General features: G+C 39.7%; 1 protein-coding gene across 2 annotated transcripts; it reads left to right on the top strand.

Moving 5' to 3' along the window:
* Nucleotides 1-4,400: 4,400 nt before the first annotated feature.
* cckb (cholecystokinin b) lies at nucleotides 4,401-14,528 on the top strand. 2 transcript variants are annotated; one of them, XM_022676228.2, is made up of 4 exons: nucleotides 4,401-4,470; nucleotides 5,761-6,009; nucleotides 6,152-6,235; nucleotides 14,056-14,528. In XM_022676228.2, exons 2-4 carry the CDS (start codon nucleotides 5,766-5,768, stop codon nucleotides 14,169-14,171), a joined length of 444 nt encoding a protein of 147 aa, XP_022531949.2. In that variant the 5' UTR covers nucleotides 4,401-4,470; nucleotides 5,761-5,765; the 3' UTR covers nucleotides 14,172-14,528. The 2 variants fall into 2 exon arrangements, with proteins under 2 accessions (XP_022531949.2, XP_022531953.2); XM_022676232.2 differs by lacking the exon at nucleotides 6,152-6,235.
* The last annotated feature ends 766 nt before the right edge of the window (nucleotides 14,529-15,294 follow it).

Raw genomic sequence — 15,294 nt, 5'->3', positions numbered from 1 at the left:
CAAAGTGGTCAATGCTGCCAGATTGGTTAGCCAAAGTTGTAGTACGGTCATATTGGTAAAACCAAATAGTCATCAAAGAAATCTTGGTTAACCAGTGTGGATGTATTGGTCACGCTAGTCATCCATCATGACCATGATGGTAAAGCTGGTCATCCAAAGTGGTCATGATGACCATGTTGTTCAACCAGAATGTTACTGATGGTCATGTTAGTTAACCAGAGCAATCAAGTTGATTGAAAAAGTGTATTTATGTTGTTCAACCAGTTCAACCACTCATGGCCATGATGGCAAAGCTGATTGACCAGTTAGCCAACCACACTGCTGGTCTTGCTGGTTGGTCAGCAATTTTGTCATGCTGCTCAAACAAAAGTCAACCATAATGGTTGTGTTACGATGGCCATGCAGGTCGACTAGCTTGTTGATGCTGGTTAGAAAGCTTAATTAAACCCAACTGAAAAAAAAAATCAATGCTGGTCAAGCCCTAAGCTGGTCAACCATCTAGACCAGTTTGAAGTTTGCTATTTGGTTTAAAATAACAAAACCTTTACCTGAGAGTAGCTTTAATTTCCTAATTTATCCTTTTTTAGACTTAAAGAGTGGAGAGTGAGAGTGGCGCACCAGAACCAAGCATGGTGTGAAGCTAGGGCCAAAAGGATTATCAGGTTTCTGCTGTAGCCATGCTTATTATCATTCGTATCTTATCACCACGACCCACTAAGCCGACACTAATCTAAGCGTCCCACAGCACATTGTTCAGCACAGAGCCGGAGCCTTTTCACGTCTTTTCGGGAGCGAAGCATCAATGAGATTACTGTCAAAGCGAAGGCACCATCGCCACAGTGAAACAGATCCACTTAATGCGATAGAGCTTCCTGTAGAAACATCTTTTGGCCTATAGACAAGGACCTATAGACCTCTACCACCTCTACGAGTCACATCTCAAACAGCAGCAGCTGCCAATCACTCGTTAGTCACTGTTCAGAACGTTCCGTCAGGAGAGATACAACCTGTTCATCTTCGTCTGCAAGGCGAGGTTTGAAGGTTTCTCGCGCCGTAGCAAAAACATGCAACAGGAGGTTCTCACATGCACCTGAAAAAAACAGATACTCAACGTGGAAAATTAAAGGGAGTGCAATCGCACAAACACCTCCCACACGTCAGCCAATCAATTCTCATGCTCCACTGCACCTCCCACGCAAGTGTTCCCACGCCGGCCAAGCAAATGTTACACCCTGATAACCGAGAGAGAAAGAGAGAGAGAGAGAGAGAGAGAGAGAGACCCTTCTTTTCTTCTTCTTTCCAGACTAATCAAAGACATCTCTCTCTCTCTCTGTACTTAAATATTCCTTTCAAGTCGAGAACCCAAAGACCCACACTGGGGAAAAGGAGGGTAAGAAAGAGCAGAAAGGCAAAGTCCTATTGGCTGTTGACACAAGTTCCCTCAAAATTAACAAACCGATTATCAGCTGGGGAATTTGGGGTAGTAAAAAAGGTAAGAACGCTTTCCCTATGGTACACTAGGGTTCGATCCATTGGCTGGGCAAGTGAATCTTATAATTATACAGCACCCAAAGATGCTTAAAATCATCACTTTACACAAACCAATGAGAAGTGGCAGCCAATTGCACACAGCATACTCTCAACCGGAAACAACTACATTGCCCCTGACAAATCATGACAAATTGGAGAAGTCAATTAACCCCATATCCATGTTTTTGTGCTGTGGGAAGAAACTCACTTGGACTCATGGGGAGAACATCATGGAAACTCCACCCAGATAGGGACTTAAACCCAAGACCCCAGTGCTGGAAAGTAAATGTGCTAATCACCAAGCCACTGTGCCACTTACTAACAAGACACTACACTAAAAAAGTCCTTGGGCAAAATAAATTTTGCATTTCTCCCCCCCAAAAAAGGAAATATAAGATCACCCCACGTCAACTCTACATTCTCCTACCTATGCAACAGCATTTTTTAAAATGTAAGTCACTCTGGCTGAGAGCATCAGACAAATGCCACAAGAGACACAAAAGGGCAAAGATCCCGTAATCGAAATGACAGCCCGGACCTGTAGAGTCATGGACCCCACAGGACTGTGCTAAGGCATTTGGCTGCAAGACTAATAATAGCTGGAGATCCTTTAAATAATGCAAAATGTGAGTTTAGACCTTCATGGACTGCATTGGTGAGGTTTGGGTGTCCATTACCCCAGTCACTGGTTCACCTGTAGTCCTTCCTTGGAGCACTTTTGGTTGGTGCTGACCACTGCATACCATCCAACGTACCTGATGTTTTCTGAAGATATTTTTTTTGTCAAAGTATCTGAGGGTGATTTTAACCTATTTCAGACTTTTTAGTTTGGAAAGAACCAAAATAGCAGGTGAGAAAGGTGCAGTGAACCATGGTCCAGACCGAAGGACCACAATTTGGATCTACCAAACCATGGTCTGGTTTGATTTTAGTGTGAAAACACTTTCTAGACAGTTCAGACTTTCAGACTAATTAAAGGACGATAAGGCAGGCTACCTTCACCCATTAAACAATAGAAGAAGAAAAAGATCTGGTGTTCCAAAATCGGACTTCCTTTCCTGTACCTACTATAACTGTAGATTCTCCATTATTATTAATAAACAGAATTAAAGAAATAAGTTGAATTAGAGACACATTTTAGCACAACACATTGAAAGGCAGCTCGCTGAGTTGCTACGTATAGGAAAACTTAGACAATTTAGGTGATGATAAGAGAATTTAGTAAAGTTCTATAGTTCATTCAGTCACAAAACTGGATGTTAAGTCAAAACTAACATAATATATACACTGCCTGGCCAAAAAAAGGAAAAGTTTCCACCTGGATTTAAGTAAGTAAATGATGTGGGGTTGGTTGGTTGATGCTGCAGTTGATCTGCAGGTTTAGGTTCAGCAACAGTATGTGCTGAAAGAATGAGGTCAGCTGACTACCTGAATATACTGAATATAGACCAGGTTATTCCATCAATGGATTTTTTTCTTCCTTTTTTTCTGCTTCAGCTCACCAACTTCAAGAACTGACTCTTCACTTGCTGCCTAATATGTAAACTCCAATCTTTGGTCAATGTTATTTACTTCACGTTTACAATGATTGAAATTTTATGGCATAAACTAATATGGGATATATTCTGTCTGATGGATAAATGTAGGCTCATTGAGTCAGGTGAGTAGGTGAACAGGTGAGCAGGTTTTAAGTGTCGCTGTGAAACATCTGGAGGGGAACAATTAGCCCTGTAAAACTGGCTTGTATATCACATACACACAGGATGTACGGGGAGGACTCATAATGACATAATTTCCTTCCTAATAAGAACAGAGCTGACTGCAGTCGATTTCTAAACATCTGAATCACGGAAGAAGATGATAAAGTCAATTATCACATAGGTGACTTTGTAGTTCTATAATAATTACAGACTGTAGTTCTGTATCTATTTTTTGTATACTTTATTATTATTATTATCCTCCTTTCACCATGTTCTTCAATACTCAGAACCTTACAGCGGTGCTGCTGGAGTTTTTAAACACTGTGATAGATAGAGGTTGAGGTAGATAAGTATGTAGATACGTAGGTAGGTAGGTAGGCAGGTAGGAGACTCATTTCTCATCTGTCCTCCTCCCTCTTTCAGCTCCACTGGGATTAGTTAATGAGTCTGTTGGCTCTAGGGACAAAAGATCTCCTGAGTCTGTTTGTAGAGCAGCTCTGTTACAGAAACCTGTCACTGAAACTGCTCCTACGGTCCATAAAGATGGTGTACAGTTCACTCACTGTCCTCCACTCTATTACACTCCTACCTACAGTAGCTGCTCCACCTTGAAGATAAAGCAAAGTTAGAGACAGAGGCTATTGTATAAATCTGTTGCTGCACAGTTTACAGTGTTGGCCATCCTCTTTTTCTTCATTAGTGCCTACAAGATGTTTCCCATAGGACACTGCTGGTGGACTATTCTCAGTAGAGCAGTGACACTGAGGTGCTAATCCTTATGAGGGTCTCAACTCATCCCATCCAAAAAGTGTTAAATGGAGCTCCATCATTCTAAAAAACACAGTTCTATATGGTGCCCAATGGTTAACATTTACCTTCTTCAAAGAGTCATATTCTAAATGTATTGGCAATATGACTCTACATGGATTAAAGTAGCTAAAAATGCAGCTTTTAGAAGGGGCGTCTACGCATTTTGTGGGCACATATTGCATCTCTGTAGGAGTCACCATTTTTTATGGTGCTAAACTATTTAACTATATTCCGTCACTGAAACGTGATCATTTGCTCCCTTACATGCAGTTGCGTACAGAGAGGGGGCACGCCGGAGTACTCAGTGTGTGTGTGTGTGTGTGTGTGTGTGTGTGTGCGTCACTGCTGGGTATATAAGAGCCTCTCCCTCCTCTCTTCTTGAGGACAACCACTTTCACGCTCATACAAGTAGCACACACTCCACTACAAGGTGAGTAAACTTTATATCTGTATTTTTTATATCTGTATATATATATATATATATATATATATATATATATATATATATATATATATATATATATATATATATATATGTGTCTGTCCTTCTGTATTGATATGTTTACTATATTTTAATGTCAGTACTTAATCAGTTGTAACGGTGTAAGAAGATTTCAGATGATATTACTCTTATTTTTACTAGTTTTATGTTGTTAATTATTATTTATCAAATATGTTATTTTTTAAATATTTTACAGAACTTTACAGTGCATATAAAAGATAGATAGATAGATAGATAGATAGATAGATAGATAGATAGATAGATAGATAGATAGATAGATAGATAGATAGACAGATTTAAAATGTATGTGCATATCGTTGCTGTCCAAGGAAAAACAAGTATCTCCATTTTTGTCATTTTATGGTGTTAATTATTATTTATCAAACATATTATTTTGTAAATATTATAAAGAACTTTAAAGTGCATATAGATGCACTAAATAGATACAATTTCTTGATTAATGAACCAATAGAATTTCTCACAAATGATCTGAAATAAACTCTTTTTACATTGACTTCCATTAAAAGTTAAGAAGGTTTTGGGTTTTGTCTCTTTCCTGTAAAGTTGCTGTTTTGGAGATACATGTTTTTCACTGGAGGGCAACAAAATATATACAGGCGATATTTATGAATATTCTATATATTACACAGTGCACACTATATACTATATAACACAGAAGGAAATTACAGTCCTTATATAATATTATAATAATACAGTAATAATACAGCACTAAGCAGTATTGTATATCGTCGCTGTCCAACGAAAAACACTTATCTCCAAAACAGCAACTTTACAAGAGAGAGAAAAAACCTTGTAAACTTTCAGTGCAAGACAATGTAAAAAAAAAGTTTATTTCAGGTCATTTTAAAGAGTTTTTATTGGTCCGGCGCAGTCTAAGGGACAGTTTGTCTATTCAAATTATGTGGTAAAATAAAAATCGACATAAATTGAGGTTTTTAGTGATTTTCATAGGACTGAGACATCTATATATATATATATATATATATAATTGAGTTTATATATGATTATAAATCATATATAAATATGATTATATAAAAATATATAAAAAATATATAAAATATATAAAAATTATAAAGCTTTTACTCACTCTGTATGTATTCTTCTGATTCCATCTCTCTCTCTCTCTCTCTCTCTCTCTCTCTCTCTCTCTCTCTCTCTCTCTCTCTCTCTCTCTCTCTCTCTCTCACACACTCACAGGCAGAATGAACAGTGGCGTGTGTGTGTGTGCGCTCCTGGCCGCTCTCTCCGTCTCCTGTCTGGCTCGCCAGCGTTTGCCCCTGGAGCAGGAGGCAGGAAACGCTCTCCCCTCTCAGATGGAGGTGGGTCTGAGGGTCTCCCGCTCCGAGAGCCTCGCCGGTCCAGTCAAACCCCTGCCCATCGCTGAAGACCAGGCCGACACCCGGGCCAACCTCAGCGAGCTGCTGGCCAGACTCATCTCCAGGAAAGGTCAGAAACACAACACACACAACACACACAACACACACACACAACACACACAACACACACAACACACGCACACAACACACGCACACAACTCTCTTCAGCAGAGAGTCTTTTATTTATTTATTTTTATTTTTTTCTGGCAAAGGTGGAGATGTAGGTGCATCTGCTGCCGTAGAAACACAGGCAAAAAGAAAGCATGACACACCTGCAAGTTCAAGGAGAGCTCCAGGTACCTAATAATAAAAACTATAAATACACTTATATATATATATATATATTTAATATTAGCTCAATGTATTAGGGGTAACCATTGTGGAATTAGAGTGCCAAATCTGGAAGAGTTTAGGTAAATGAGGTGGTAAATATAAATAAGTTTCTCTGGTTTAAGATATTCTTGTGTTGGTTAATTCTCTATAAAATGGTAAGCACGATTTTCGTGCGGTTAGCAGCAGTGTTAGCCATGGTTAGCTGCGCTTAGCGTTAGTAAATTTTAATGTGAAAGTACAGTAAATGCCGCCCAACTTAGCTTGTTTTAACATGGTAAACAAGTAGATATATATTCCGATAGTCCGAGATATATATATATATATATATATATATATATATATATATATATATATATATATATATATATATATATATATATATATATTCACTAGTGTATTCAACAGTGAAAGAGCTAGTGCTGTGGTTAGCAGCTAATGCTAATACTGCTCCAGCCTCAGTGAAACTCCTGTATAATGCTGTTCATTAGCAGAGTGGCTGTACTGCGCTTTAATTAAATTTTTGGGAAAATGTAAGGATTTTAAGTACGCTTTATAGTCTAAAAAAATGTAGATGTTATCAACAATGAATGTATAGATTTTGGGGGCGGAGCTATGATCTATGGGGTTGATGTTGCAGTTGGTCTGCAGGTTTAGGTTCAGCAACAGTATGTGCTGAAAGAATGAGGTCAGCTGACCTCAATACCTGAATATACTGAATATAGACCAGGTAATTCCGTCAATGGATTTATTATTTCTTCCCTGATGAACACGAGCATATTCCAAAATGATATTATATATAATGTTAGGATTCATGGGGCTGGAATTATGAAAGAGTTCAGGGTTCAGGGAGCATGAGATCAGCATTTTCACACATGGATTCAGAGAGTTCACCACAGAGTTCAGACCTTAACTCCAAATCTCAGTTAATGCAATTCTAGACTATATTAGCGTGTATGAGCCCTTTTATTGCCAGGCAGTATATAATCTAAACAGCAATAAATAAATAAATACATATTTTGCAGTATCTTGAAGTATAGGTCACCTCTGTTTGTTCATCTCCACTTGATGAAATACATCTCTAGGATGCTCCTGAACACATCGTCAGTGATGTAACCAAGGGTCCTCGGGTGTTTCGGGTCTTTCAACATCAGACACCCTCTCCTTGGCGACCCAGCCTAGGTTGATCAGACCCGGCTTGTGTTCAGGTGGCATTTGCTACTACTCCATGGGTCACTTCTCCTGATCCAGAGCCATCTGGAGGCTTTCTCTGCTTCCACCATGATTTTCTTGATGGCCCTTCTTCTCTCCATCCCAGTTATGCCCAGAGCGCTCAGGGTCTTGAAGAGTGATTGGCCTGCAAACCCCCTACAGCCTACCTCGATGGGCATGCATCGAGGTAGGCTGTAGGGGGTTTGCAGGCCAATCTCCGTAGTTAACATTCCATTCAATTCCAGAATCTTCAGTCTGTTATCACGCAGTCATTTCCAGAGTCTCTGGAGTTTATAGGAACTGAGTGTTATATAATAAACAGCCGTCACACATTAAGGTGTTTTCCGACCTTTGTCACGCACCAAAACAAACATGTTCAAACAGGAAGGCGGGTCGGGTGCGTGCCTGAACTAAACTAAAGCTGAAACATGTATCAGCTGAAAGAAACCTGCATGGAGGACTGGGAAACCCTTTCTACCAATTGAAAAATACGAGTAGGAACTTATGGAAGGTTGAATTATGATGATTATGCTATTTTCATATTGTACAACAAATGGACCTGATTTTAATCATATTTGCTGACCTTATTATTACCACTAGTATGGAACACACAAATTGTAAGAATTTTTCTCGTTAAAAATGAAGATTAACACTATTTTACATAATATTTTACGGCTGAATTCTTTATAACAAGCATAAAAAAGATCGCTAGTAGTTTAGTTATCTAGCTAACTTTCCCGTTCTACCTTAAATGTGCAACAGATGACAGGGGCTGCAGCATTTAAGGCGGAATGGAAAAATACAATAATTTTAGCTGCTCATCACAGAGGAATTAAGGAATGGACAATAATAATAATTTCTGCACTTAATCACCCCCCTTTCTGAAGACATATAAAAAATAAACCCTAAAGTTAACTAGTTAACCAACAGCAGCAGCAGCAGCTAGGTTGCTGAACTTTATGAAGAGCTCCTGATGACGCATCTATTGGGTACTTGAAGGGTCGTTCCAATTCTTAGGGGCAGGATTTCACTCAAAAACAAGGGGTAGGGCTGAGAAGTGAAATGGGATTGGACCTTAATTACTTAAATTTTTAGTGTTTTTAATGTTGTGGCCTAATTTACTAAACTGCACAATAACACTGTTATAACACAGAGTTATGTGACTCTTCAATCACATAACTCGCTTTGTTATAACAGTGTTATTGTGCAGTTATTATAATGCATTCCCCCTCCCGTCAGCACTGGAATTAACTTTTCCGTGTTGTTGCATGACTTTTGATGGGCATTATGTGACAAGTGTGGAATCAGACAGGTAGCAGCAGGAAAGCAATAAAGCGCGAGCAGAAGCGAGAGGAAACTCTCAGCAGCTCAGGAAAACATCTTGCATCACTATATGTTATTCAATTAGGTGTGAGTGCTAATTTAAGGAGGGCCCCTTTTTTTGCCCGGGGCCCTAAAATCATTAATTCGTCTTGTGGATTTGTGCCGCTGCTCTGTACCGTTCCGCCTAACCGCCTCACCGCCAGTCCTCCCAGGGCGTAATGCAGCTTTCCTCTTTTGTTCTCTTGCGGCACAACCTCCGTCGCACAGCCAACAGGGGTAAACACAGGTAAACACAGCCCTGCCACACACACACACGGGGCCCCGGGGCCTCGGAGTGCCGCTGTTAATGGGTTTACTCTGCAGTGCAGGCTGTGGTCAGAGTGGATGGGGCAGCTATTATGTGCTGTGGGTGGAAATGCACTTAAAAGAGCAAAAACGATTAGTAGAAACCAGTTAGAGCTGATCTACTAATACTCCCAGCACACACACACACACACACACACACACACACAAATGTATACAGAGAGAGAGAGAGAGAGAAATATATACACACATATATATATATAGGCACGCACCCACAGCGATCTTGCACACAGCCTACTCTCTTTCTTTATGGGTTATTGTATGGGTTAACATGACCATTGTATATGTGTGTTATTATGTACAGTATGTGTGTGTCTGTGTGTGTATTATGTGTGTGTATTATGTGTGTGTGTACCATGTGTGTGTGTGTGTGTGTGTGGGAAGTGCAAAGTGAGAAAGTGTTGTGCACGTGTCAGAGCAAGTCTATAAACTTCAAAATGGTACATCGAAATGGGTTATGGACACAGAAATGAAAGTGTGTGTTCGTAGGTGTTTGTGTATGTGTGTGTGTATATGTATGTGTGTGTGTGTATATGTGTGTATATGTATCACAGTGGGTGTCTGATGGTAGAAAGTCTCCCATCTGTTGGACCAGTATCACACCCCCGATAGCAGTTTCAGCAACACTGGCCGCCCACTGCGGGCCTGAGGCGTTTTTTGAGCACAAAACTCCCCAAAAAGTTGCCACAACATTTTTTTAGACGCTCATACTAAAAGAATACTTACAGTATAAGATCATATAACTATTGTTTAATGGAGCGATAAAAGCATAAAATAAAAAAAACTCTTGATTATTAAAAAAACAGCAAGATTTTAGGGTCCTTTTTCACCTTTTGCTGTTTTTAGAAAAATATTTAGAAATAAACAGCCGTTTTAGAAGTGTTTGAATGTTTTAAACATAATTATTATTAGAGCTAATTCTGGCACTTATAGTAGGACCATGCAGTAAGTATCTGGAGTAAGCATCTAGCTTATGGGTCAAGCTTAAGTAAGAATGATAGAATGATAGAATGATAGAATAGCTCCCTTCTTCCTAGCTCCTCTTCCTATGTTGTATTAAGAATGAATTTGTTAACTAAAGGCAACTCTGGGCGCTAGACTGAATAGTCCAGCAGTTCAAGAGATTGCTGATTCAAATCCCAGTCATGCAGCTTGCCATCAGCTGCTGAAGCCTTGAGAGAGCACAATTGGTCTTGCTCCCTCTGGGTGGGTACAATAGATGGCGCTCTCTTTTCCCTCATGACTCCTAGGGTGATGTCGATACATCAGCACAAGGCTGCATCTGTGAGCTGATGTATCGGAAACGAGTCGCTGCGCTTTCTTCCGATTTTCACATGGGTCGGAGGAGGCATGTGCTGGTCTTTACCCATCTTGTGTTGTGTACGATCCTACAATAGAACCATTGAATTTAATAGCAAACCATCAGAGATTATCGTCCATAGACTGATATTTTCATAGCATAGTTCTAAACAGCAGAGTTTTAGGCACAACTACAGTGATCTAAAACAGATCAGAGTCTAGGGGCGTGACCTGTGAACCGTGCTGTGCATGGTTTTGCATGGTGAGATCTTAGACAAACATCTAAATGACGTCTCTCGAGATTACCGGGGCTGGTGTGACCCCTCTCTCTCCCTCTCTCTCTCTCTCTCTCTCTCTCTCTCTTGTGATCCAGGTTAATTAGATGTTAATTAGAGCTGTCAAATCAGAGGTGGAAGCTCAAGCAGCTGAATGTTGGCAGGGCAGCTTTTGAAGCTAATGCCAAAAACCTCTGATGTAATTCTTTGATGCAAGTGAACAGCTTCCTCATGGACGTCACATGACCAAAATGGAGAAATGCTGTAGTTGTGTTGACGTAGGTTTGACGTTACACTGATGTAAGAATGGCATTAATAATGGAGGCATGGTGTTCCTTGAAAAAATCCTCCTGTTTTATTCGCATTTCTTACTGTGCAATTATGCTATTTATAGGTTTATGTTTGAGTAAAATGAACATTGTTGTTTTATTCTATAAACTACAAACAACATTTCTCCTAAATTCTAAAAAGAAATATTGTAATTTAGAGCATTTATTTGCAGAAAATGAGAAATGGCTGAAATAACAAAAAAAAAAAGACGCAGGTCTTTCAGACCTCAAATAATAATGCAAAGAAAACAAGTTCATATTCATAAAGTTTCAAGAGTTCAGAAATAATCAATATTTGGTGGAATAACCCTGGTGGTTTTTAATCACAGTTTTCGTTTTCATGCATCTTGTCATCATGTTCTCCTCCACCAGTCTTACACACTGCTTTTGGATAACTTTATGCTGCTTTATTCTGGTGCAAAAATTCAAGCAGTTCAGTTTGGTGGTTTGATGGTTTGTGATCATCCATCTTCCTCTTGATTATATTCCAGAGGTTTTTAATTTGGTAAAATCAAAGAAACTCATCATTTTTAAGTAGTCTCTTATTTTTTTTCCAGAGCTGTATGAGGTTGTTAAGTGGCTATGAGCTGGTTGCTATTGTGTCGTAGGAGGTTGCTAAGGTGTTTCCAAGTGGATGCAAGTTGGTTCTTGGTTCTCTTTAAAGTGTCTCAGATTCCTCATTCCAAATTCAAATGAGGCAGATTGTTTTGCTTGAGCTCCAGCCATGAGGATCCCCTTTATTAGCTTTATTAGCTTGTTATTGTAGCGTACTCCTGTTATAGCTAACCTCCCCAGATGGTGGATGCTGTGGTATCACAGTGAGGTTTTTACGTAGGTTCTGGAAGGGGCAGTGATGCGATTAGTGTGTCCCCGACAACCTTGAGGCTCTTTGAGGTTTACTCTACAATACAGCAATAGCGTGGATTACCTGTATTACCTCCTCTACACTCTAAAAAACAGAGGTACGATATGAGTACTTTTTGTACTCAAAGGTACACTCTTCATAATTGTACCCTCAAAGGTACAAAACTGGTCTTTACAGGGTCAGATTTGTTCCCGCTGAAGTACAAAGTCATTTCTAACAGCAATAAGTACAAATTTGTACCATTTAATCAGCCAAAGGGTACATTCAGTATTCTGTATCATTTCACTAATAAACAATATATATTTAAATTGCAAATTTCTTTTCATTTGAAAGCCAGACAATTTTGGATCATCAAGTTTTTCAGCCATATTTAGTTGATAATAATGTTGATAATTTTTATAATCTTTTCTGGCACAAAAACCATGGGCACAAAAAAGGACTTTCACTGAAAGGTACTTTTTTGTACCTCAATATAAGATACAGCCCCAGAGACAAGCTTTGTACTCTTTTAGGTACAAATCTGTACTCCTTTTTGCCTTTTTACACCAGTTTTTGTTAAAAGAATTTCAGAAACTAACTGTTCACTTGCTGTCTAATTAATCCCACTAGAACAAGATAAAACGCTCATGTTCGTAAAAAAAGGCCTACTTTCAGTCCTTTGAGAAAATCCTCAAAGTGTTACAGATTTCAGCAGGAGGCTAAACTGAGAGGACACTCCGAGCTGTTTGAGATGATCAGGCCGAGGCGTCCCACAGACACTCGAATGATGCAACCGAACGTCGTTTTACGTCAATGAGACGCGAGAGAGACGCGAGCGTGGGTGATCTGCGGCTGAGGCTTTGAGATATGGCGTCAGGCGAAAACTCGGAACATCCGGAGCAAACATTCGTTTGAGGGAACGAATCCGACAGATGAGACCCAGCACTCGTCCCTCTCTGCCTGTCTGTCTCTCCGTCTGTCACACCTGATACACAGATCCAATCTGCTCATCAGAAAACGCTCTCTATTCTTCTGATGAACAGATGAATAACAGCGAGTTCCAACAGTGCACATATATACAGAATTTATCAATTGAATTTAATGAGTTTTAGACCACTGGTGAATCTGGGATTTACTTCCAACACAGCGCCTTATTTACCTTTTTTTTTTGTTATCATTTAATCATAGAGAGTACCAGTGAAAAGTTTGGACAAACCTGTTAAATCTACAATTTATTTTCTACATTGCAGATTAACAGGGTTAAAGAGGTTTGATACCCATGGCAGTTTATTTGCCACTGTTATTATTGGTCACAGAGTTGTAGGTTCGATACCCATGCTCTTTTCCTCGCCACTTTTGTAGTTTCGATACCTTTGTACGCTAAGATGCCACTGTTTTTATTGATCACAGGGTTATAGATTCGATTCCCATGGCAGTTTATTTGCCACTGTTATTATTGGACACAGAGTTATAGGTTCGATACCCATGCTCTTTTCCTCACCACTGTTGTAGTTTCAATACCTTTGCACACTAAGACGCCACTGTTTTTATTGATCACATGGTTATAGATTTGATTCCCATGGCAGTTTACTTGCCACTTTTGTTGCTGATTACAGGGTTATAGGTTTGATACCCATGACAGTTTACTTGCCCCTGCTATTATTGATCATAGGATATTAGGTTTGATACCCATGAGAGTTTATTTGCCACTATTATTTACAGAGTTGCAGGTTCGATACTCATGTACGCTAAGATGCCACTGTTTTTATTTATCACAGGGTTGTAGGTTCCATTCCCATGCCCCTTTACTTGCCACTGTTTTTATTAATCACAGATTATAGGTTTGATATCCATGACAGTTTCTTTGCCACTGACTTGATTATTGGTTACATTATTGGTTACATTGTAGGTTCAATACCCTTGTACACTAAGATGTCATTGCTTTTGTTAATCACATGGTTGTGGGTTTAATACCTGTGTCCATAGACTGTCGCTGTTCTTCTTGATCCACGTTTATGGGTTTAATACCTGCACCTTTTACGTTGCCATTGTTTTTATACATCGATGACTGCAATGTTGGTTCAATGCCCATTTTTGCTCTTTTGATCTCTTTCTTTCTCTCTCTATCTCTTTCTTTTTAGTTCCAGCATCTGGAAAGAGAGGTTCGACGGTTAACCACCGGATAAAGGATCGGGATTACCTGGGCTGGATGGACTTTGGTCGCCGGAGCGCGGAGGAGTACGAGTACTCTTCATGAGGAAACCCAACCCAACAACGGCCGGATCACCGTCATAAATAAATAATATATTTATTACTATTCTTCTTCTTCTTACAATGATGATGATGATGATGATGATGATGTATTTGATGTACATTTGTTTGTAAATTGATATGATGCAATATACACTTATGCCAAATTTTTCAGAAACATCCCTCTCCATGTTTTTGTTGTTCGTTATTATTTTTTTTGATGTACCGTTTTGTTGTCCTGTCGCTTTCCCAAACGACTCCGGGTCACACCGCGAGAACAAGTCCGTCAACCACCTTAAGCCACGACCTTCTATGATGTGTTGAAATAAATCAGGTCAGCATTCAACTTTGGCCTTAAACGCTGTGGGCTCTGGCACTTTTATCCACCCAGCTCATCAACCCATCAACCACCGAGCAGCTCAACCACCGAGCAGCTCAACCACCGAGCAGCACATAACAAACATGACATACCCCTTAAACAGTAACGCTAATGGAAGCAGGAGACCACAGAAAGTGCGATTTAATGTGCATTTCAGACGTGGTTAAGGATGTGGGTAACAAAGCTGAGCACTCTGAGGTTAAAGCTACATCATGAGGAGCACGGACGTGTCTCTGAGGTCAGGAAGTGAAGAAAACCACACAAAATGCAACAGTCTGGAGGGCAAAGTCTCTTCAGAGACCCTTATATAGCTGGTTCAGTTCTCACCACACCTCAAAGAGCTGTAGAGACATGCCCACTGTTGGGAACGAAGTATGGAGTTTTTTTGGATTTTGAGAACGTTCTAGTTCAAAATATTAAAATAATATGTTTAATCCAGTTTTGCTCTACTATAATTAGCATTAGCTCGTTCACATGTCCCAAATAGCAAAAGTAACTCAAGACATTTCCAGGCTGAATCCCTGACTTGCATCAGGCCGATTGTGGCCCAAATGCTCAGCTCATACCTGGGTCGACTGCAACCAGAGAATTGACAAAAGCGTCTTGGCTGATTTACGTATTATACTCAGCAGCCGGAGTGCTGGCACATGCAGCAATCTCTCCCAATGTAACCTGAGGATTAGCCTCAGAATTCAAACCTGAGTCGAGCAGATGTACTCAAGTATAGCGTGGCTGTAAAAGTGATTTTTGC

The sequence above is a fragment of the Astyanax mexicanus genome, chromosome 19, assembly GCF_023375975.1.
Source record: "Astyanax mexicanus isolate ESR-SI-001 chromosome 19, AstMex3_surface, whole genome shotgun sequence".
Taxonomy (NCBI): Eukaryota; Metazoa; Chordata; class Actinopteri; order Characiformes; family Acestrorhamphidae; genus Astyanax; species Astyanax mexicanus.
Note: the sequence above shows the minus strand (reverse complement) of the source record. Positions and strands in the feature narration are given on the sequence as shown.

Excerpts from the sequence above, each read along its gene's own strand:
- cckb (XM_022676228.2), top strand. The coding sequence starts at position 5,766 with ATGAACAGTGGCGTGTGTGTGTGTGCGCTCCTGGCCGCTCTCTCCGTC. Across the intron at positions 6,010-6,151 it reads CAGACTCATCTCCAGGAAAG|GTGGAGATGTAGGTGCATCT; the intron begins GTCAGAAACACA and ends TTTCTGGCAAAG. Across the intron at positions 6,236-14,055 it reads AAGTTCAAGGAGAGCTCCAG|TTCCAGCATCTGGAAAGAGA; the intron begins GTACCTAATAAT and ends CTTTCTTTTTAG.